Genomic DNA, 25,121 nt, shown 5'->3' on the forward strand with positions numbered 1-25,121 from the left:
TTGGGAGTGCATCAGCCTATGGAGTTGGGATTTCTCTCATTGTGCTGATCATGAACAGGGAAATTCATCAAGGTATAGTTTCTACCCATATGTGTGAGCAAGAAGGTTATTCAGCTGAGAAATGGGGACAATGATGCCCATTTTAGTGCAGCACAACAAGTACATAATTATTTGCTTTATGAAATGAAACTACGTATACCCTCAATGAACAGATAAACAAAATGATGGTATACAGTATAAGTCTAAGCAATTTGAGTATATTTTTTTGTCTATAAAATCATACAATACGATAGTACTGTATAGTAGGGACCACAAAGGAGTAGGCGTGGCCCACAACATAACATCACCCTAAGACCAACCTCAATTTTCTTGATGACAATGAGGCAGGTTAGGTAAAACTATGCCCAAACAAGCTTTCAGTTCATCCCGAAACACTTTCAACAAGTTGCTACGGAATTTTAAAAAATAATACTTTATTTAACGAAATTTTCTACTGACTGACTGACTGCCTGGTGCCTTCAGACAAGCGTAACTCAATAATGGCTAAGGCTACGGGTTTGATTTTTTCACTGTTCGGCATCGCTTTGGCCCGAGAGGTGCCTTTTGGCATACCGCAGCAAATACAATACATTCTTCATGGACTTACCAGTGTCCTCCTTTGTGTCCGATTCATCTTTGCTGACTGCAAAAAGTGTCAATTTTAGGTAGCCCTTGATGGCTTCCCTTCATAACAGAAATCGTCCGTAATTTTCATGGTGGCTATTTTGATTGCAGAGGTGCTTTTCGAACAGTTCTTGATTTGTACTGCTGTCTAATGAGTTGAACATAGCTGACAATGAAGTATAATGGATACTTCACTTTTCAGACAATAATTTGGCATAACTGGGATACACAGCATCATTTCTTTCTTTTGGTATGCGTGCATTGCAGAGGTGCTTTTCTTGATTCTAAATGCTGTGTAACAGGTTGAACATAGCTGACAACGAAGCGTAATGAGTGCTTCACTTTTCAGACAATAATTGATATAGCTGGGGCATGTGACACCATTTCAGATGCAGTATGCATGGGTTTACCAGTCACAATGATTGTTTACAAAAAATTAACAAACAAGTACACTGGAATTTTCAACTAGATTAGGGACCATAACACATCGATAAAAAGTACTGAAACAAGCTGGAGTAGTACACAATATTAAATCACAGTAAAACAATAAGAAGTGTTATATCCCTACTGTGCATTTTTATTATGGTATCATGAGTGCACTAGGGATATAACACTCCTTATTGTTTCAGTACTTTTTATCGATGTGCTTTAGGTCCTTACTCTAGTTGAAAATTGCAATTTTTTTTGTGTACTTGTGTACATAAATTTATAGCATGTATTGCATTTCAATCCATATTGTCTCAAAAACAGAATTATGAAACTAGTTGGGTTTTCATTGAGCAGTTACAGATAGACTACAAAAAAAATCATTAGATACCACATTGACATTATTTAATTAATCATTGTGGGAATGCTACAATATTCTTATCACCATGACTTAATCATTATTCTCAAGAAGTTTAATCAGCAGTGTTCGAAATAATCTGCAAGGTCAGCTCTAGGGCATAGTACACTCCAAAGAACTATTCTATACAGTTTACTTACAGTGCGATCCTTTCCACAGCTGGTTTCTTCATGATTTGTCCCATTTCTGCTGTTGCCTATGCATCAGCATTGAAACCGGGTCGGATCATCCGGGTCATCCGGGTCACATTTTCTCCGGGTCATCCGGGTCTGACCCGGTTTACAATTTATCCGGGTCTGACCCGGATTGGATCACTTGAGAAACGAAATTGTTCGTTTGACGACGTGAACTTATAAACGCTATCGCGTAGCTCTTTCGTGAGCCACGCCCACTCATCGCATTACCAACATATGCTCAGCCATGCCTATTTGTTAGTAAGTGCAGTATGTAGCACGAAACTGAGGGTATCTATGGTGAGGGGTAGCTATTGTCAGTAGGTGAAGACCTTTTTTTTTGGTCTTCAACCTACAGCTAGGCTGAAGTTGCAATATTTACTCAACACGAATCGAACGCTCAAAATGTAGACTCGTTCGCTCACCCGAGACTAGCCGAAACACGTCTCAGCTTTAATTAATCCGGGTCACATCCGGGTCACATCCGGGTCTGACCCGGATTGCTATCCGGGTCAGTGGGTCATCCGGGTCAGCAGTAGTGACCCGGTTTCAACGTTGCTATGGATATCTACACTCATGTCCACCATGCCATGTCTGGAATAAAGCAGCCGACTGTCGACTTTACCTGTCTCCATTGATGTACTGTATAACACTTTCTTTGTTATGAGCTACTAGTTTTCAATTCGAATAACAATTTAATTTGCACCTGGGATAAAGCAGCTGACTGTAAACTTTACCTGTCACCATCAATGTATAACACTTTCTTTGTTACCAGCTACTAGATTTTAATTCAAAGAACAATTTAATTCACCTATTATAAAAGGTTACACTTCACGCTATTATGCTATTATGTAACAAATGCATACTAGTCTGGGAAGAATCCAGTCATCCAGAAATGGGACCCCTATGGGTGTGTCCATTTCAATACTAGCTCATCTTGCTATGAAACGTGTTTTACAAGTGATAGCAAGTCTAAAGTTTATTCTATGAATGGGTTATGATGCTATGTCACCATATTGCGGCAGTGGCCATTAATGGGTCAATAGTCTTCAACCAGTGAAACTTTTATTTCATAGCTAGAGGCTAGAGATGAACTGATGTTTATGAAATAATTATGTTGTTTCATAAATCAGAAACCATGGCTATGTGATATATGCTGTGATGAGAAACACATGTAGGTACCACAAGCACACCAAGTTTCATTAATTAGAGACCCCTAAATTCCTTGACACATAATGACCCTGTCTACATGTAGTTATCCTTTCCACAATCTACTTGTTAATGTTGGTCACTCACTTGTTATTCTCCCACCTGGTGGATTATTAGTCTTTGTTACCCTGAGTACTCTTCTCCTCCCACATGCTAATAATTGTGGAGGTGGTTTGGCATCTGTACAGGGTCTTGGCTGCCTTTTGAGATAAATCTCCAACTCTACTTGAGGCCAATGTAAAAAATGGGTTTAATTTGAGATAACAGATACTTGGGTATAAGGAAGAATATGGTGTCGGGAATTGTTTTCACACCACCAAGTTTTCATACTAAAGCCACAGAGAGGGGGACCACCGAAGGAGGGTGGAACCTTTCACCCAAGTAAGCTGTTATAGGAAGGGGGTGCATATACTGTATTACATGTAGATTATTACTATGCTATTACCAGACATTGGTTACAATAAAGCATTTGATATTTCAAAAATCAGTCATACCTTTTTCAGTGATCCTTAAGAAAACTGATACTTAGTACAATTTATGAATAGTGTTGAACCCTTAATATAGCCCAAACATACTCTAATCATGTATTTTTAAGATTTCAACCCTAGTACCCAATGGTAATCTTACCTGGTGATATGTAACACATCTCACATGGTTTATATGTACATGGGCATAACATTTGTGCTTCTGTAGATATTATTGAATGCCGTGTCAACAATGGTGGCTGTGAAGACAAATGTATCAATACTCCTGGCTCATATCAGTGCATGTGCAACCATGGATATATGCTATTACCTGACAACCATAATTGTAAAGGTACAGTACATACGTATGTACTAATAGAGCATAAATGTACAATAGAAACTCAGTTATCCAGACATTAGTTAGTTATCAGGAATTCTAATTACATACAGTACCTAAACCACAAATTTTATTTTTCTAAAAGCAAGAAATAAGAAAAAAATGTGTTTAGAATTGTAAACAATAAAATACATAATGAAAATACAATTTGCATACTTTCATTAATGTATACAAAGCTGCAACACCTGAATCTGCCTCAAACAGGAGAAATATACATAATTGTTGGTTCAAATGTACAAATGTATAGCTAATAATTGTGTGTTTTGTGCCATGGTTGAAAAGACATGTTAGTTAATGCTGACTCAATCTAAGCTGGCATATGTACAGGCTATAGCGAGAAAGTTTGTTCTACCTTTAAATTGCAGGGACTTGTGGAACATATATCAGGAATGGCAGCTCTGTATTTGTGGAAGGCATAGAACAGACTGTTTTGCATTGCAGTGTCTTCATGCATAATTTTATAGTTTACAGGTGATTGTGTGATAACAATATGAGTTGCTTGACAAGCCATTGTGAAGAAACACTTTCTAGCTAGACAAATTGTGCAACAAGATTACAAAAATAGTATACAAGTATGTAAAGTGTATTACACATATGTGATGAAAGAAAGATATGGCATCCTCAAATGAGCTAGTATGAAAAATGTTGTGTCAAGAAATTATTGTTGGTTTTCATTTTGAACATACATACTACAGTACTTTTATACTGTGTATTGGTATTCACTGTGATATTTTATATAGATAAGATTGAATGCCTCATGAACAACGGTGGCTGTGAGCAAAGATGTCATAATACTCCAGGTTCATATTACTGCAGTTGCTATGCAGGATATGAACTCCTAGATGATAGACACAACTGTAAAGGTATGCAAAATAAATATTATTGTTAGTAGTGCTAACAATTTCACAAGCTTGATTACATACACTGTAGTGGTGAAAATTCTGTTTGGCATACACTATCCAAGCCCACAACATGCACACAATAGTGACTGTTATGTGCACATGCAAGAAACTGTTATAAATTTTCTACAGATTTTTTGATTGATTCCTTCAGACAAGAGTAACTCGATAATGGCTAAGGCTACGGGATTGATTTTTTCACTCTTCGACATTACTTTGGCCCAAGAGGTGTCTTGTGGCATACTAATGTATTCTTCAAGGACTTATCAGTGTCTTCCTTTGTGTCCCATTCATCTTTGCTGACAGTGAAAAGTACTGATTTAGGTAGTAGCACATTTTGTAATAGAAATTGTCTGTATTTTTCATAGTGTATAGCTATTTTGATTGCAGAGGTGCTCTCTTGATTTGTATAGCTGTGTAACGGGATGAACATAACTGACAACGAAGCACAATGGATACTTCACCTTTCAGACAATAATTGATAGCTGGGGCAAGCGTCACCATTTCTTTCTTTTGATGCGGTATGCATGGGCGTACCAGTCATAATAATTTTATTTTATTAACAACCAAGTACACAAAATAATTTGGAATTTTCGACTAGAGTAGAGACCATAGCACATCAATAAAAAGTACTGAAACAAGCTGGAGCAGTCCATGATATTAAATCACAGAAAAACAATAAGAAGTTTTATATCCCTACTGTGCTCAAGACACCATAATGGAAATGCACAGTAGGGATATAACACTTCTTATTGTTTTACTGTGGTTTAATGTCATACACTACTCCAGCTTGTTTCAGTCTTTTTTTATCAATTTACTATAGTCCCCACTCTAGTTGCAAATATTATTTTGTTAAATGCCAAAGTAGGGATTTCTCACCAAGCTACAGTACACCATCATTCACCTCTTGTTTCACTACATTTTATCGCTTGGATCCTTACTTAATTTTAAATTAATAATTTTATATGTTTAATTAACCTTCACAGCTGCATTTCTGGGAGATTCCAATCTGTATGCCTTAAGCCACTATATCTCACAAACCATACTACAACATAATTCTTTAAAACTGTATATAATAACTAGCTATTTAAAAAATCAAAATTTTAAAAGGAAGTACGGATTGGTATAAAATACATGCTATAAAAAAGTAAGGAAACAAGCTCAAACATGTTACAGCTGAAATGAGAAATGATCCAGCAGTAAAAAGTAAGGAAACAAGATTAGACAACTACTTACTAAAATGAGATACACTTTAATCCCTATACTTTTGGCTAGCATCTTGAAATGAGACCATCAAATTAGCCAAAAGTAGGGATTAAGGTGAGTCTCATTTTAGCAAGTAGTTGTGTAATCTTGTTTCCTTACTTTTTACTGCTGGATCATTTCTCATTTCAGCTGTAACATGTTTGAGCTTGTTTCCTTACTTTGTATATTATACCAATCCCTACTTCCTTTTAAAATTTTAGATTTTTTAAATAGCTAGTTAGTTTACTTTTTTGTCTAGCTAGCTAGCTATATTATACTCTTTTTGTTTTCCACATGGTATAAATATAAATGTCACTTGAAGCAGCTATCTTCTACATTCTTATGCAATAAGCACCTCTAAAAATAATTATTGTTTTGTCTTTTAAGGCTATTTACAGTAACTGTTAAAGGCTTCAGTTGCATTTCTAATGGTGATTTACAGTAAAACATTGCTGGAGAACCCACCAATAAGAGCGGAACCCTCGCTTTTAGAAGTCTGGATCTTGAGGTGGATCCGCCCTCAAATACATTATTAGCTAGCTACCTCACAAAAAAGCTAAACTGGTAATTAGCTAAACTGGTAAGACTACCGTATATAAAACAACTACCCAATGTTAATAAATGCTAGAAACAACTCCTTGGGTACTGCACCCGTTAACCCTCGTCTTACGCAGACGTACTCACACTTCTTATAATCACGTGTTAGGGTTGTGGCACACGCCACAACAATTAAGCACTGCAACTATTAATTATCCTTTGAGAAGAACAAAGAAGCGAATGGATGATGAAAGCAAACAACATAGTACAGTGGACAGAGTACAATCGGAACAACGGATTTGTGAGTCCGCTGTCATTACCTTAGCTGTCTGAAATTTCTGGAGCCGTAGACCTAGCAGGCAGGCAGATAGGCAGGTAGGCAAAATCCAGTTGAATTTAAAAATTTTTAAAACTCACTGTGCATCGAAATATTTAACTTTTCGCTTCATTTAACCAAGGTACAGCACCATTACAGCAGTACTAATGTATTCCAGGGGTAAAACGTATTGCAAGTCCGTTTTTATACTGTGCGAAAATCCACGAAACCATATGATTTCTTACCAACCCCTACTATACAGTACTATTGTACTGTATGATCATCACCATTAAACAGCTAATCCCATTGTAGTATTATGGTCTACTCAACAGTAGCTCATACCCATATAACCACAATATTAAAATATCAGCTAACAATTCTAAGTCAGAAAATTAGCTAACACATATAAACAGTCTTACAGTGTTTATAGCACTGCAATGAAGATTGCCAGTCCATGTATATCAGAAGAGATTCACTGGAAGTCTAGTTTTCAGACATTTGAACAATTACACATGTGCATAAATCCAGGAGAGCCTTAATCTGTGTAGAGGTGTACCGATTATCAGATCAGCTAAAATATCGGCTACCTATATGGTATTACAGTAGGAGAACTGATATCACTACCGATATTTATACAGTAGCAATAGTTAGTACATAAACGGATTATAATTGGTTTATGCGTTATCCATGTGGCTGTTTAGTGCCCGTGGTTTATTGTTCACTTTACAACTACGCTACAAGAAGCCATATAAACACGTGTAATTCTAGTATTTGTTGCTGGAAAGTTTATCACAGTCTTTACATTATATAGTAGCTTTATAATAAAAAGAAGAGGAACCAACTTTCTCACAAACCATTAAAATGCGGAAATATACATTTAAGGCTTCATGGGAGTATAAATAAAAATGTTTTTGGGTGCCTAATTTTCTGGATTGCACAATAGAAACCCAAGCTATATACCGCCACAGGCAGAGTATAGCAATGAATACATGCACATGTTGTTGTAGGGTAGGTAAATGTACGCTCTTGTCTGTAATGCAAATATCAGATCAACTATCTGTTATCGGCTTCAGTTGGTGGCATCAATATCAGATATCGGTACATTCCAAAAACCCATATCGGTACACCTCTAAATCTGTGAAGTGAAAACCATCCAGTAGAGTGTTAAAACATGTCTAATCTATCTCCTTATCATTTTGTTCACTTATAACACCAGAATCACTTCGAAGTAAACACCAGAATGGCAATTACATGTGACCACAAGTCCATCAATTATAAGTAACATTATGCGCAATAGTGTGCGAGGAATCCATTTATCCATCTTCCTGTTTGCGTAGGGAGTGACCATCTTAGAACAAGTACACAAAATATTTGGAATTTTAAACTACAGTAGGGAATGGATTCCTCACACACTATTGCGCATAATGTTATTCGTCCCTACTCTAGTTGAAAATGAAAATTCCAGTGTGCTTGTCTGTTAACTTTTTGTAAATAATTATTATAACTTGTGAACCCATGCATACCGCACCTGAAATGGTGCCACGTGCACCAGCTATATCAATAACCATCTGAAAAGTGAAGTACCCATTACGCTTTGTTGTCAGCTAAGTTCAACCCATTACACAGCATTTCGAATTAAGAACTGTTCGAAAAGCACCTCTGCAATTCACACATACCAAAAGAAAGAAATAACACCCAATTACACCAAATTATCATCTGAAAAGTGAAGTATCCATTACACATTGTTGTCGCTATGTTCAACCTGTTACACAGCAGTACAAATCAAGAACTGTTCGAAAAGCACCTCTGCAATCAAATAACCACTATGAAAAATATGGATTATTTCCATTACAAAGGGAAGCCATCACGTGCCACCAACAAATTTACACTTTTCACTGTCAGCAAAAATGAATGGGACACAAAGGAGGACACTGGTAATTCCATGAAGAACGCATTGTACGTACTGTGGTATGCCAAAAGGCACCTCTTGGGCTGAAGCGATGTTGAACTGTGAAAAAATCAAGCCAGTAGTTTTAGCTGTTGTCGAGTTATGCTTGTCTGAAAGCATCAGTTGCTCAGTCGGTCAGTCAGTCACTTACTCAGTCAGTAGATAATTCCATTAAATAATTTTTATCTTGTAGCAACAATTTTTAAAAAATTCTGTAGCAACTTGTTGAAAGTGTTCTGGGTTGATTTGAAAGCTTGTTTGGGCTTAGTTTTACCTAACCAATACTACGTCATTGTGAAAATTGAGGCTGGTTTTTGGGTGATGTTATTTCGTGGCCCATGTCTACTCCTTTGTGGTCCCTACTATACAGTACTATCATACTGTATGATAAGTGCATTAGCTGCTAGAAGACAAGATGAAAGCCACCGAGTGCCTAAATATCAACACTAGGAGCGTTTATGGAGCAAATGGCATCTACACCAGTGAATGGGCTAATTGATTAATCTCACGCAATATGAAAACTTAGCAATTGCTGTGGGTTCTAAACCTCTAGTCTTCACCTTGTGCTATATTAAAATCTCATCCAAATCTGCATGCCTTACTTAATATCTGTGTATTATATCAAAAAAAAAAATTTCAACATACAGTAGTAAAGATTTCTACACTTTTTTACTTAACCACACAGTTATTTCCTAGCAGAAGACATTTATACGTACCTATATGTAATCCTTAATTATGTGTATCTTATGTAAATTTTTGATAGATGTTGATGAATGCTTGGTTAATAAAGATGGCTGTCAGCACATGTGCAATAACACCATTGGCTCGTACAACTGTATGTGTAGAGAAGGATACAAACTGCTTGGCAATAAGCATAGTTGTAAAGGTAATCTAAGCATATGTATGTACTGTATATATAGATGAAATACCATGGTAAAAACATAGTTTACTTTTATAATAATAGATTATATACTGCAACATAATATTATGTTTGCAAGCCACCCTAACAAGTAGCACCAAAGTTAAAAATGTGACTGGATGTGTGATAATCTGGCTTCCAAACACACAACTATTTTACCAGATATGGATTGCTGCATATATGTATTTCTCTATAATTTCTTTAGTACTGGCAAGTATGGTTTCTGCAGCTGCTTTGAGACCCTGTAAAAGTCATGTGTGGACGTTTGGTATACCTTTCATAGGTCATGGCTTTATTGGAATGGTGTTTGATAAGCTGGGGAAGCTATGGAGGGCTGGCTAGTGTCAGTTGGGATTGATATGAAAGCAAAGACGCCCCATGGAGAGCCGATATTAGATCTCTAGCAGTCTGGCTTTCACTTCTTACTACATTTGGTACTCCTTTAAGAAGCCCACCTACCATAATTTGGAATTAGAAACTTATGCACCCACACATCAATGAGTTGATGAATGATTGGCATAACTTTCATTTGCATAACATTAAAACTAGCTTAACATTGGATATTACAATGCTTAAAATTTTCCGAAGTAGCATGCCATAAATTCAAGATTGAGATACCCTAAAAGACTATTCAGGCTAATACAGCATATTAATAATTGTACTTGTTAAACTGCTGAAATCACTCTCGGATTTAATTTCAGAGGGTCTAATTTCTGGGGGAGCATCCCCAGACCCCCTAGGTTGGCATTATTTTTGCATGCTAGTCTAGTATGCTTCATACACTAAAATACGTATTGGCTTGCTGTAAATATATAGCTGGCCCTGGCATCACCAAAAGTCTGGCTATACCCCAGGATTTTAAACACTATGAATGAAGTTGCATAAATGATTACTTAAAATCACCTTATCTACATACATACTAACAAACCTTTGTGCATCAAGGTGGGATTCATCAAATTCAATCATAAAAAATTAATGCAATAAAAATCTTTATGAATAAATGATTTCTAGGGGTAATTACCAATACAGTATGTTTCTGCCTACTTGTGCTTTTTCAATTTTTTTCTTTGTTTGAAATACATTGAATGAGATAATATACTTTGATCTTTGGAAGATAATGAGGTCCAAAAGGTCCATTAAGAGACCTGCAAGGCAGACTTTAAATGGATAGAGGAAAGGCCTCAAACATTGCAAATCTCACTTTTGATAGTTGATTTGGTACACACAAGTTTAACCATTTCTTTCATTTTATGAGCATGCCCATAGAAATTCTTATAGAAGGTAGAGTTTAACAATTAAATGTAGCTACATTTGTTACAGTGAAAGGACTGGTTCAGAAGTACCATGGAAAACTATTTTTAGTACCCATTTGGTTTTTAGATTATTTTAAACCTGTTTTGTCTTCCACTAAACTGTAGACAGGCTTTCCCAAATGGGTAAACTTCCTAAGTTCTTTTGTGTTATCTATATGTGGGTGTACTTTACATTCAATATATTCAAAACAATGCCGTCAATTGTGTCTGATATCTGTAGTGCTGTAGAAAGGCTTGTGACAACCCAACCCTATCATAATTAATTTTACTGAAGCCATGTCTTAGAACTGTTTTTTTTTTACATATGTTTGGTGTTGGCAAAGAAAATCTGAACCAAATCGTATTACATTTGGAGAATCACCCCTATGGATGCATTGAGGATACACAGAAAATGTTTTTAACATTGGAGTCTACGCAGATGGAATTTCCACAAAAGATGGAGCTATTCACAACCTTTAGGAGTGTCTGGTGGCTAAGATATTTCTTACTTAGTTTCCCACCATTTTGATAGTTTTTTTTATCAATGTTGCCGTATCATGCATACTCAAAAAGGAGTGGGGTGGAGGGATGGGAAAGAGATAGACTTCAAAATAGACAGGGATGGTAAATGAAGGAACCAGACAACAGAACAGTTTGTCAGAGTCAACAAATAGGCTGACTGCATACAAAACCAACATATATCACACATTCAGCTTTATGGTCATCTGTTTAGAGTATTTGAACACTCTCCAGCATGTACCTGGTGTTCGTACTGCTGTAGGTACATCCAGCATGGTTATACAGGCAGCCAACAAGTTTGGTGTGGAAACTGTTAGCCTGATTGTGCAGCAACTTCATGCTGGTGTTATCTCAGTTTAGAATTTTGTACCGTTATACAAAATCTAGTCACATTTATGTTTGTGAGCTGACTGTTATAATTACAGTGTGTCAGTATTTTCTGACCACTATATTGGAGTAAGTAAATGCTCTATTATAGTACATAACTTGAAAATATTTTTGTAAAGTGTAAATCAAGTGACAGTAACCATAAATATATTACTGCAGTATTTATCTAACTACCTTTCTTTTCCATAAGCTTATTGCCCCAGCCCAATGATTTCCTCAGCAGCCATTAATCAAAGTAACATCCCAAAGATGTCTGTATGTGTGTAACATTATGCATAGGTATGCACATTTCATGGCTTTGTGATAAACATTATGTGATTAACATTAGGTTAAAAGTAGGCAATGATAGGGCTTAGTATGGTGGAATTGCACTGTAGCTAGGCAAATACTGTATTATCTACATCGTATTTGTGATTATATACACATAATATTAATCTTTAAGTGGTGGTCTTGTCCTGGATGTGTGAATGTGGAAAGGTCACATTTTCTGAGCATTACTGAACCAATTATTTTGTTAAGACTACAATATTCCGATGCCTGCTGCGTCGCAATCATGTTATTACTCTGTTGTCATAATGCCATAATAAGTTTCCTAATTACAGTAACATTATAATCTATAGTGCTAGTGTGGATTTTTTGGGAGCTTACATAACTATAGTTTTCCCGTAATAATCAACATCCATTAGAATGTGTTAAAACAAAAGCATGGCCCCTTACTTACACAGAAAAGAAATTAATGAGAAAAACCAATCTGGCCATACACACTGTGTGCATGACTGTAGTATGATTTGGGATTAAATTGATTTAATACTGTTCACTGAAATTAACAGATAAGAATGAATGCCGCACCAAGCATCATGGTTGTGAACATATGTGTAACAATACTCCTGGGTCATATTATTGCAAGTGCAGTCATGGATACAGACTACTCAGTAATGGGAAAGATTGTGAAGGTAAATTATTGTGTAAATCAGTGTGCACAAAAAAACATTTCTGTGGTTATCTTAGATATTATGCATATGGCACGATGCAGTTTTAATAAAATATACTGATCACGAAGTTTAGTTATTATCTTGTTTTCTGTGCAGGTAGATAAACTTAGTATCAAGAAACATGGAGTACTATAGTACTGTGGACTTCATGTCTGTTGAAAAATCCTGTACTACGCAACTACAAAGTATTCCTTAAGAAATATGGGATCACAGTATGGAATTTCTCAACGGACATGAAATCTGCAGTATTAGTAACTTGCGGCACAATAAGCTACATACTAATTTTGGTGCAAATCTGATGAACAGTCATAGAGCTATGGACGATTATTTGCATTTCAAAAGGCTCATGCCTACAGGGTAAACCGCATATGGGAATAACTTATAAATCAGTATTCTAAGTGTAAGCAACCAATTAACGGAACATTTATTCCTACCACATGTCCCTTCTTGTCAGAGCATTCCTGGATCACGATTTTTGGCAGAGGTAGTCGGCACTTGACTTTTTCTTCCTGTGTGCCAAGTTTGAGGTCAAAAGCTGCTTCCCCTAACCAGTAACAGCTGAAAATGTGAAAAGTTGAAGTAACCATTTATCAGAATCATGGCTCAATCACCAGAACTCCATAGGCTTGCATGTTTCAATTATCGCACAGTACTCCAATAACTGGTCATGGCCTCACGCTGGAACCTCACAAAAATCTAAAAAAATCCTGTATACTTATGAATGTCTAACCAACATCCATGGAAAATTTTGGCACATCAGACCGCGTAATGTATAATTAACTTTTTTTGTAAAAATGTACACATTAATTGCTTGATAATTGAACACACAATGATCGTTTAAGGGCTCTACAGTATTTAATAGTGGAACAGCTAGTTCCCAACCAATTGTAAATCCTTCTCTTGGTTCTGTTCTTGATCTACTGGTGTTTTCTAAGTGCTTTGTAAGGAAAGTATGGCGGCATAGCTACTTGAACTTCAGTCATGGAAATGAATATTAGGTTTCCTACAGTTCGCAACAGTTGGCTAGATGGTAGTACACTATTTTGGACTACATTCTCACCAATCTTTGCCTTCAATACAACCGCCATGTCATCTTAGGTTACTCCAGTTCAACTGGCAAGTTCGACACTAGCTGTACCATGTTTTTCTGTGCAAGTTTCAGTGACTGCTGGCCTTGATCATGGCTTGGTTTGTTTGAAGTTGTTTCCTTCATTGTTTGTTGACTAAATTTGAAGTAGAAGCTAACAGTAGACTGCCATCGTGCATTTCTGGTAATCGAACCCATTCGATAAATGGTTACTTGCACTATAGGTTAACCATCAAAGTTTAAACCTTTTTGTGCTTTAAAAGAAATCGCATTGACAGCTATAGAGTTACAAGGCAAAAACCAAGCAACTGTAATTTAAGGGCTCAAAATACTCTAATAGAACAGTCACCACCGATAAAAAGATGCATGAAAATTTACCAGTGTTTGACTAGGGACCTCCATACTGAACACCCAAATCCTCAACCACTGAGTCACTGCTATCAAGGCTGTTCACAACTGTTCACCTCACTTAATTTCTATTTTTAAAAATACAGTAATAAATCTATTAATACGTAGTTCATAATTTTTCATAATTCTACCAATGGAAAATCTAGACTGATTGTTTTAGAACATTGTATGCATGTTTATTTATTTAGTCATTGTAATTTCTGCCTGAAACATGTTCTATTAAAAATCCAAAAAACCCTATTTAATAGAGTAATCAAATAAACTCTGCCATACAATACCATTGTTATTATCATTATATTATTAATGCTTTACAGTGACCATCACTGAAGGTCTACAGCAACTTGTGCTGCAGCCTTAGGATTACCTAACCTAGTTACAAGGACTCAGACTTAAACAATAACTTATAGCAAATAAGGTGTAACAGAAAAGGGGCCAAAGTAAGGAAAAAAAATCCCTCCAACCCCAGGATTCGAACTGCAGATCACCCAATGTCTAGTCAGGGTCACACTCAGTCTTCCTCCAGGAGGGATGGATTTTCTTCCTTAAACCTAAAGTATTTATTATTAATGCTTTATTGTAATTTCTCTTACTCGAACTAGTATTCCACTGAATCAAAGCTGATATTATGACCATTTTGTACACCAATCAGTGGAGTAGTACACTACTATTAAGACTTATTTGTGCCAATCGTCATCATCATAATCATCATAATAAATGCTATTGCTTTGTGAAACTGCAACTTACGTACACTGTATCATATCATATTTGCATGCAAGTTGAGATACTCTAATAGAACAATCACTGCAAAATCTAATTACATCGTTCATACCTCCTAATTTGAAATGAATTTACTTTGTTATAAAACACTATTGCAAATAAGCACTATAATACAAGCCATGAGCAAAGAAATATAAAATTATAGAGCAATTATCAGTATTAACATAGATCCTTTGGTTTTGGTATCGGATTGGTAGGTATTTTTCTGTGTTTGTAGAGCACTAGTTTGTCTTATATCATCGTCTTTAAATCTGAAGATAAGAAGAAACTTATATGTATAAAAACAAACCTCTCAAAGCCAGTTTATGGTTGGATTGGTGTATATATGTGACCCTGTTTTCGAAAAGGGGTCTTATAGCCATTCCAAATTGTCAAGTTTGACTAATCATAACTCCTGATGTTTTTGGCCTATCACCTTCATATTACAACAAGTCATAGTACTATGTTAGGGGTATAAGTGGACCACTGTTCAGGGTGATACCACATTCACAAGTCAAGTTACAGGTTGCCAAGTACATGCAATTGAAAAGGCTATAAGACTCTTTTCGCAAACTAGGTCACATGTTTAAATACATAAAGAAGTGAAATCTATGCAAAAACAGCCAAGCTGTACAAAAAGGGTGCGTTACAGCCTTTAAAAAGCCTGAGTGAAAAATATTTGTGTAATCAAAGATGGCAACCACAAAATTGCTGCAATGATGTTGATGATGATACATTTTAATAACAGCTTTTTTCACCCAGGTTTTTTTAAGGCCACACCCTTTTATACATCTTGGCTGTTTTTGCATGGATATACGTATTACGCAACTCTGGATATTTGCATTGTGTGTAGTAGTTTATCATTTTTGCATACACAATGTATCTCTTTTTTTTATTAATAGCTACCAACAATTTAAATTGTACTAACAGGAAATAGAACAATATATTTTGATGCAATAGTGTATGCTACAATTTATTTACAGAGCAAATAGCAATTCATTGTATATTAACTACCTCAAAGAGTATGTAGCATGATTAAATTAATTACTGTAAACTGTAGATGTCAACGAATGTCTTGATAACAATGGTGGCTGTCTACACAATTGCACAAATATCCCTGGGTCTTATGAGTGTGTTTGCGGTGATGGATATGACTTGGATACTGACAAGCACAACTGTACAGGTAATTTGATGCAGTGTATGAGAAAATATAAGTACACAGATCATAGTGTTTATGATTGCATAATGTAGTAAGTAGCTATCTGTACATACTTACAGCATATCTTCATATAATACCAAGTTTCATTACAAATGTGACATGCTAAATAAGGTAATTTACAGATTCAAGACACAAGCCAGCAGATATTAGTGTTATTTTATGTGAATACTGTCACTGTTTATCGTACTCAAGATCATATTAAAAAATATTTACCTTATTTTATATAATAAGTAAATGAAATAAAGTGCTTGTAGATTTTGAAAATATTAGCAAATTTTTAAAGGTTCATGTTTCAAGGATGCCTGGAGCAATTGTGCCACTTCAATTTTTGGTATTTAGATTATCAGTAAGTATTCAATATCTACCAGCATGGCTAATGGGTTAAATCTTTTACTTGCTCAAAAGTATAATGATTGTGTAGATTTGGCTTTCTGTAATTATATAATAAGGCAAAAGCCTTAAGGTTACAGGATACCATAAACCTATATGCACGCTATAAATCATTTTTCATGATTTAGGGTTTTGATTTTTCTTAATTCATTACTATCAAATATTTATGGATTCTTTTATTATTATTATTATTATTATTGTTAATTGGTACAAGGAAAGGCAAAGTCTTATAAAACCAATCTCAAATACATCTAAATAAAATCAAACCGGCGGTCATACAAAAATACATCTAATTTAGTATTAAAAATCAGTACATTAGGTGCAGATACAATTTCGTGGGGTAAGGTGTTCCAATCATTGACGATACTCTGTGAAAATCTATGACCTCTAATAGCAGTGTTGAAGCAATTTTTGTAAAGTTAAGCCCATTTGATCTGGTGGGGTTGGTATTTAAAAGTAAAAAATTGTTTTTGTCCACAGATACTAAATTGTTCAGGATTTTGTAAGTCATAATCATATCCATTCTGGTTCGACGGTAAAGTAAGCTGGGTAGATTAAGTTCTTGGAGTCTTTCAGAGTATGTTAAATATTATTATCGAAGGAGGGTATAAGTTTTGTGGCTCTTCTTTGAACTGCATCTAATTTACGGATGTTTTTCATAAGATGAGGGTTCCAGACAGTCAACGCATAGTCCAAAATTGGGCGAACAAGAGTAACGTATAATAATCTTATTGTGTTGGTATCCCTGGAGGCAAAGGTAGGTTTAATAATTCCCAATACCCTGTTAGCTTTCATTACAATTTGATTAACATGAGATGTAAACTTCAAAACTTTATCAAATACTACACCCAGATCCTGCCTGCCTGCCTGCCTGCCTGCCTGCCTGCCTGCCTGCCTGCCTGCCTGCCTGCCTGCCTGCCTGCCTGCCTGCCTGCCTGCCTGCCTGCCTGCCTGCCTGCCTGCCTGCCTGCCTGCCTGCCTGCCTGCCTGCCTGCCTGCCTGCCTGCCTGCCTGCCTGCCTGCCTGCCTGCCTGCCTGCCTGCCTGCCTGCCTGCCTGCCTGCCAGCCAGCCAGCCAGCCAGCCTAACCACAGTTCAGACTGGTTGTCATCTTCTTCATGCGATGAAACCATATCCAGATGTTAATTTTCTGTATTAACAATTTCCTTAAGCAGCATATTTAGATGCCACAAAATTATTTAAAGAGCTTACACTACTGTTAAAGATTCTGGACACCCAGAAGATGCCAGTAACTTCACAATAGGATCAAGACCACACCCAGTAATGATCTTGGTTGATTAAAACAATGAAGCACAGGGACCACACATCATAGCAATCTATTTACTTGAACATGACGACTACACCAATGATTAATTTAGCTGCAGCTAGCTATTTGGAAAAATAGTACAGTGAAACTAAGGAATATTAATCATCTTGGTAGGCTAGAGGCTTACTTCAGACAGCAGTCTACCATATTACAAAAACTGAACAAACTATTATGTGACCTGATTTTGGAAAATCAGTCTTAATGGCACAATTGACAACTCAAATATTTATGAGTATTCCTAGCGATTAATCAGCTTTACAATGATTACAATTATTAGTCAGTACCTTGAATTAATACAAATTCTAAGAAATTATTTGTACATTTGCCAAACTGTCTTATTATTTCACGCATGACTTTAAGACTAATTTTCCAAAGTTGAGTCACATATTTAAATTTCAGAGATCAAAGCAATAAAATGTAAAGATGAATGGTGCTATTACAGCATAGCTCGGTGGGAAAATCCCCACTTTGGAAGATAATATGTGACCCAGTCTGACAAAACCGGGCTTATCACCTATTTAAAAGTATCGAGAAATGCCGGTTTTAAGTATATAGTGTGTTGTAGCTCGCCAGTGGTTGTAGCTGCGTGTACCAAATTTTCACATGTTTTACACCAATTTCTTACCGTCCAGGGCATCCACTGTGCAAGTAGCCAACAACTAAGTTTCCCGCCATTTTAGATAGTTTTTAAACCGAGGTTGACTGTATCAGGCGAGCTGCAAGAGGTGGGGGCCCTGAAAGGTGGGCAAGATGGTGTTCAAAAATTGAAAAGGAAGGCCAAGGGATGAATTAGGCCAAGTTTTGAGCCATTGAGATCTCAAAACTGGCTAAAATGAAAGGAAATTCACAGCAGAGGTAGTTATTCAACACCACAGAGCTGTACAGCCACATACAGTCATCCCCAGGCTGACCACAGCCCCCACACCACATGTACGGATCACCACTGGGCTCGGGAAAAGCAGCCAGCAAAACCAGACCACTCAGGTCTAGCTGGTTTTAAATGTGGAATTAGATAGTTTATTTATGTAGCTGTGCGTCCTGGGTGAAAAATCGAATCTGCTGACATGGATGATAAGACCGGTTTTCTCAGACTGGGTCACATATATAATTGTTATTACATGCCAGGTAGCTGTAAAATCATCATTCATCTAATGTTTCACTACTTTTTATAGCTAGAATCCTTTTTTAAGTATACTATATTATACAATTTTGGTGATCAAATACAAAATACCTGAAGGCTGAATTCTAACACTAAATGATTTTAATTCCAGATATCATGGAATGCAAGAAAGGTTTACATAACTGTTCACATATATGCGTGGAACTAAAAGGTGGATTCCGTTGTGCATGCAATAGAGGTTATGAACTAAAAGAAGATTATATATCTTGCAGGGGTAAGTGCATAGTGTAATGTCATTTCATCAATTATATAGTGCTATTTTTCTCTTATTAGATGTAGATGAATGCAGCCGTGAAACAGCAAGATGTAATCATGGGTGTAATAACACTGTTGGAAGCTATGACTGTTACTGTTACTCTGGATATAGGTTACTTGCTGACAGAGTTACATGTCATGGTACAGATATTGTGTGTATATGTACAAATACATGGTGATCAATGCAATTCAACAAGTCTGATAACAATGAAAAAAAATCGTCTTGCATAACCTCATAAATTTGTTAGAACAATTGCTGTTAGAACAATTGCTTTCAGTATACATGCTGCAAATTAACTGTGAAATTACTTACACTCTAATACGTACATGCATGTGTGGAAATGTTTATATCATAATCTGTATCATGTTCCCAATGTGCATTTATATAATGTGACCTGGTCTGACAAAATGGGGCTTATAGTCCGGCAATTTTTGACCATAATTTCAAGGTGTGAAATTTATAACTTTTTCTGTGGACATGATAACTATTTACAGTTTTTACCGCGTATGTAGAAATTTATGGAGATATTACTGAAACTTACAGAAGTGCTGTAGCTTACACAGAAATGTAGATACACATTATTAAGTAAAAATGTGTATTTTCCGGCTATAAGCCCTGTTTTGTCAGACTCGGTCGCATATATAGATGTTTATGTGCTTTCTTTTTCTAAAAATTAGCTTTACAATGCTTGCTATATACAATTACAGATATTGATGAGTGTAACGAAAATAGTAGCAAATGTGGCCAGTTATGTAATAACACATTGGGTAGCTACAATTGTGATTGTCAAAATGGCTACAGATTGGATTCTGATGGTTTCAATTGTAGTGGTAAGTTTTTTACATGACAAGTGTAAGGAATAATTAGAAATTTTATATTTGAGTAGGGATCATATAAATAAAAAAGCAGAGAAACAAGGTAGGTCATCTGCAGCTGCAGCTTTACTAGTGGATATTTCATTCTTACTTCAGTCCTATAGCCATGACTGATTAAACTGATTCAGAAATGGGATTAAATACTGCAGGTGTAGATGACCTCTCTTGTTTCATTGCTTTTTATTTCTATGATCCCTATATTTAACATTTCTATTTTCCCTTACGATTGTTTGTTTACTTTTTTGTAGCTAACATAATTTTATGATGGGTGAATTAGCTCATATTGCATGTACTCCCCGACTACCAATTACTGGAAAGCAAAGTGGCTATATACTCTGCTTTGATGTGGCATTACTCATGAGGAATGCTATAAGAAGCAAATCTGCAATCAATCCAGCTGCTAGATGGACTATATAAATGCTTCCCCAGAATAATAACTACTGAGAATTGTGTTTACCCATTATACAAATGAAGAACTGTACAAGAGACACCTCTGAAATCAATCCAGTCACTATGGATTTATGAACAATTCTCATGATAGCTAGCTACACTGCATGAAACCATCACATGTTGCTGTAAATAAACACTTACATAGTAGTAAATAAAGAAATGGGACACAAAAAAAAGAACAAATGTAAGTCCTTTTGAAGTTAATGCATGCACTGTAGCTGCTACATTTGGCAAAAAGGCACATCTCAGGCCAAAGCAATGTAAACGAGTGAAAAAATAAAGTCCATAGCCTTAGCTCATACTCAAATTATGCTTGGCTGAAAGTGTCAGTCAGTCAGTCAGTAATTCAGTCAGTTAGCCAGTCAGAAACAGTTAACATCATAAGTTTCAAAAGAAATGGCATTTACTGTAATAGAACATATGTACGTACAAAAATACATCCACCCAATTGGTCTGCCCATGCCTACCCTATACCTATCAAATGTGTTTCTGTATACTTTTTAACAGTCCATATTATGCTTATGAAGCAATACCAGGAACTTACCATGAGAAAAAATTAAAGTTAGAAAAAATTTGCACCAAAAAGTGGGTTTGAATCTGCAGCCTGCACTATCAGTAAACACAATTTCTGGGTGGTAATAAATAAATAAAAATAATGATAAGAGTAGCTACAAGGATGTTGCAGATAAACATGAGCCATGTAAATAATTTTACTAGCAATGAATCTTCAGTGCAGTTACTCTATAAGACCTGTATGTGTGTATGTGTGTATGTCATGTGTGACAAGTTTATGACAAATTACACATGCACATTCACATACCATTGTCATGATGTATGGTGTTCAATTGTTTCACTATTATAGTTTCATATCTAACTATATTAAGGCTTGTATAAGTACTGAAGATCTGGTCCTACAGCCTGTTCATAAAGATGTTATATGCGAGATTATATGGAGTATGTTTGAAAAGGTCACAGAAAAGAAAAAAATAATTGATGCGTTGTCACACGTACAAGTTGGCAGCAGGCCTTTAGTGTTTACACCACATGATAAAGTCAATAATAATTTCAAGATGGAACTTTGGCAAAATTAAGCACACTTCATCTGGCAACTCCAAGTTTGTTGTTACAAATAGTCATGTGCTTTCATTCATTCTCTGCAGAGCATTGAAAGTGTTGGCGTAGAGGAAACCTTGACCTATCAAAACCATGAACAAACAGCCCAAACATTAACACATAGAACTGTTAAACCAAAAGTCTAGAGTTCAATACCTGCCTATATTAAACCACAAGATAAACAGCTCAGCTGGTATAGCTACATGCTTTGGTTACTGAATTAGTGGTGCCATGAGGAAAGAATGCAGATAGACAGATGGATGGATGGACAGATAGACTGCTTTTCAGCTTTATATATCCCAATCTGAATTATGCAAATTGTGCAGTTTCAGCTTCACTAATACCCAACACACAAAAAACGATGCCTACCCTGCTGGTATCATGCTCAGTGCTTTTGCCTACGTAATATATGTGACTGGTTGAGCAGAAACATTTTTCTGAAACTTCATTCTATTGATTTTCTACTACGTATCTATAGTAACAAAAGAGTGGACTGCTGAAATTTAAATGTTTTATGATGAATAGTCTTGGAATTACAGTGTATAGTGCTAGACATTTGGAACAGCAACAACTTTGATTTGTAGTATGGCAAACAAATTATGTGCGCTTAAATAATTGATCATAACTCATAACTGAAAAAAGTAGTGTTTTCCCTATGTTCCTCTGTGTGCACAAAAAGAGAAGGTTAATGATTCAACAAAGGAATGATTATGGTAAACCTTTTTCCTACCGCATTGTAAATAAGCACCCATAACTCATGTTGTACAATTAGCTATGTTTGTTAAAAAGAGTGAACCAATTCTACAGCATACAAATGTCATAGAGAAGGGTGGAAATAGTTTAAGCACAGTTAAAACAAATTACTGTAGTAGTATGAGCTAAACAATGTTAATGATGTAATGAAGTGCACCATCATTATCCTTGTTTGAAGAAAATACACTCTTGGTCAGGGCTAGAATACTTCTCATGAAATTGTGTTACAGTGGAATCTTGATTATACAAACTAATTGAGGGAAAGTTTGGAAGGGTGTTCATATAATTAAATAGTATATAAAATTGAACATCCACACATTTATTTTACAGAGCTTTGCTCAACTACTCTAATAAAGCATACACTTGTTGATAAAATACTTTAATTGAGCAGTCAATTTGGCGCTCGGATAAATGAGGTTCCACTGCATATTGGCTTTGCCTAGAAAATTTAAGTGTATCATCTATCTCCTTAATTCTTACACAAAATTCACTCAAAATATTTCATGATCCCCACTATTCTCTGGTTTTGAATTATATATGACTATAAATATAATGAGGTTTACACAATATTCCAAACAGAAAAATTCAATTTTCCAGTAGTGCCTTGAGTGTTTCTGCTCTTCTGTGAAAATATAACAGAAAAATTCATTTTACAATTTCACATTGTATAAAAGCACACCATGCACAAGTGGATTGTGAGGGTTTCTGTTCTCAATACAGTTTCACTGCCATACTATATGTAACTACTGTTTAATGAATAATTATTAAGATTCTTCTTACCAAGTTAATCTGTAATGCAAATTGATAATAATGTTACTGAAATGTTGCACTGTGTTCACTTTAGACATTAACGAGTGTACTGAAAGTACTTCATGTGGCAATCATCAAAAATGCATCAACACACATGGATCATACCAGTGTATGTGCCTTGCTGGTTACCAGCCTGATTACAATACAATGAATGATTTGGGTACATACAGACATTGTAAAGGTAAAAGAGTTAACTACTGTACATTATAGTTTTAAATGTACAGTAAAAATAAATTATACAATAATTATTATTTGGGTTGTATCTGTAGATATTGATGAATGTAGCGGTGAACATGGATGTTCTCAAGAATGTATCAACTTACCTGGGACATACAGATGCTCCTGCATAAATGGATACATTTTACATGCTGACAAAAGACGGTGTCTAGGTACTGTTTTTGTATGCTTCTGTATTAGCGCTATCTGTTCATGTCATCTATTCTACATACAGGTAGATGCATGCATTAAATGTTTAGAATCTTGCATATGCAGAGTGCTCTTTGTTATAGACATAGTACTGTAAATCATGAAAAATTTGCCATCGAAAAAAAAAACAGCACTGGCTGTATCGATGAAATTTAAAATGACGAATTATTTTTAACTATACAAACGCATACAAATATAGATATTCCATCAAAAATTTTTTGTTGATTTTACCAGTGACGAAAATATGTTGTATAAAAATTTTAAATATTGATGAAAATATTCTACACTGAAAATTTTTTCTGATTTACAGTATGTCAGAATAAAATTGTAAGCAACCAATTGTCAAACAATTATGTTTATACTGAATGTAGCTTAGCTTCCAAATTTTCTGTGACTTATTTGACTCAAGATTTTAAACCATTATTATCTGCCTAGCCATTCAATTATCTTACAATGTGTGCACACTACATACAGTCCTAGCCATTCAATTATCTTACAATGTGTGCACACTACGTACAGTCCTAGCCATTCAATTATCTTACAATGTGTGCACACTATGTACAGTCATTGCCCATACATACGGTCAGTGTTGGGGTAGTTACTTGTAAGAGTAACTCACTACTTATAGCTATTACTTGTAACAAAAACTACAACTACCACCTTATCATGTAACATGATCACATTATTGGACAATGTGTAACTCTTGATTATGATTATAATTGTATTCAAGAGAAAGTAACTGGTTAGTAAGCTTCATTCATTTAGGTTTAGTTACTGCTTCATTACTTTGTTGTGGCTATCTACACGTTATTCAGTGGATTAGTAACAAGATTAGTACAGTAACTTCATTACTTGTAGCAATAACATTACTTAATATTTGAATCATTACAGTAATTTCATTACTTAGCTAATGCACAACATTTATAAGTAAAGCAACTTAATTATAGCATATTTCGTTACATTAATTGGTTACCACAAAAAGTAATTAGTAATCAACACTGCAAACAGTATATAAGTACACTGTAACTGAACTAGTGCATAAACTGTTTCTGAGATTGCACTACAACCTATGAGTTTTTATACTTTCCTTGCTCTACGTTAGCTTTGTCTGTTTTCCAGCACTTCTTATGTGCAAGGGTATCAAAACGTGTGAATGGCGGCATCTCCATGGCTTGGGACTGATAGGATCAACAAAACCCTTAGCGACAATGGATGATGCGCTGTTGACCATCAGCACATGCAATGAGGCCAATTTTTGGATTTGTGCC

General features: G+C 35.7%; 2 protein-coding genes across 2 annotated transcripts in view; both read left to right on the forward strand.

Annotated features, from left to right (window-relative positions):
- Positions 1 to 12,908, forward strand: part of LOC136259330 (signal peptide, CUB and EGF-like domain-containing protein 3) — a 36,509-nt gene extending 23,601 nt beyond the window's left edge. The window contains exons 6-10 of the mRNA XM_066052825.1: positions 3,583 to 3,705; positions 4,491 to 4,613; positions 9,459 to 9,581; positions 12,643 to 12,765; positions 12,901 to 12,908. Of these exons, the coding sequence (XP_065908897.1) occupies positions 3,583 to 3,705; positions 4,491 to 4,613; positions 9,459 to 9,581; positions 12,643 to 12,765; positions 12,901 to 12,908 (500 nt within the window). The remainder of the gene's footprint in view (positions 1 to 3,582; positions 3,706 to 4,490; positions 4,614 to 9,458; positions 9,582 to 12,642; positions 12,766 to 12,900) is intronic.
- A 6,492-nt stretch (positions 12,909 to 19,400) lies between these two features.
- Positions 19,401 to 25,121, forward strand: part of LOC136259331 (multiple epidermal growth factor-like domains protein 6) — a 29,047-nt gene continuing 23,326 nt past the window's right edge. Inside the window, exons 1-4 of the mRNA XM_066052826.1 lie at positions 19,401 to 19,566; positions 20,134 to 20,256; positions 23,462 to 23,608; positions 23,697 to 23,816. Coding sequence (XP_065908898.1) covers positions 19,401 to 19,566; positions 20,134 to 20,256; positions 23,462 to 23,608; positions 23,697 to 23,816 — 556 coding nt within the window. The remainder of the gene's footprint in view (positions 19,567 to 20,133; positions 20,257 to 23,461; positions 23,609 to 23,696; positions 23,817 to 25,121) is intronic.

Source organism: Dysidea avara, chromosome 6, assembly GCF_963678975.1.
Source record: "Dysidea avara chromosome 6, odDysAvar1.4, whole genome shotgun sequence".
NCBI classification, from domain to species: Eukaryota; Metazoa; Porifera; class Demospongiae; order Dictyoceratida; family Dysideidae; genus Dysidea; species Dysidea avara.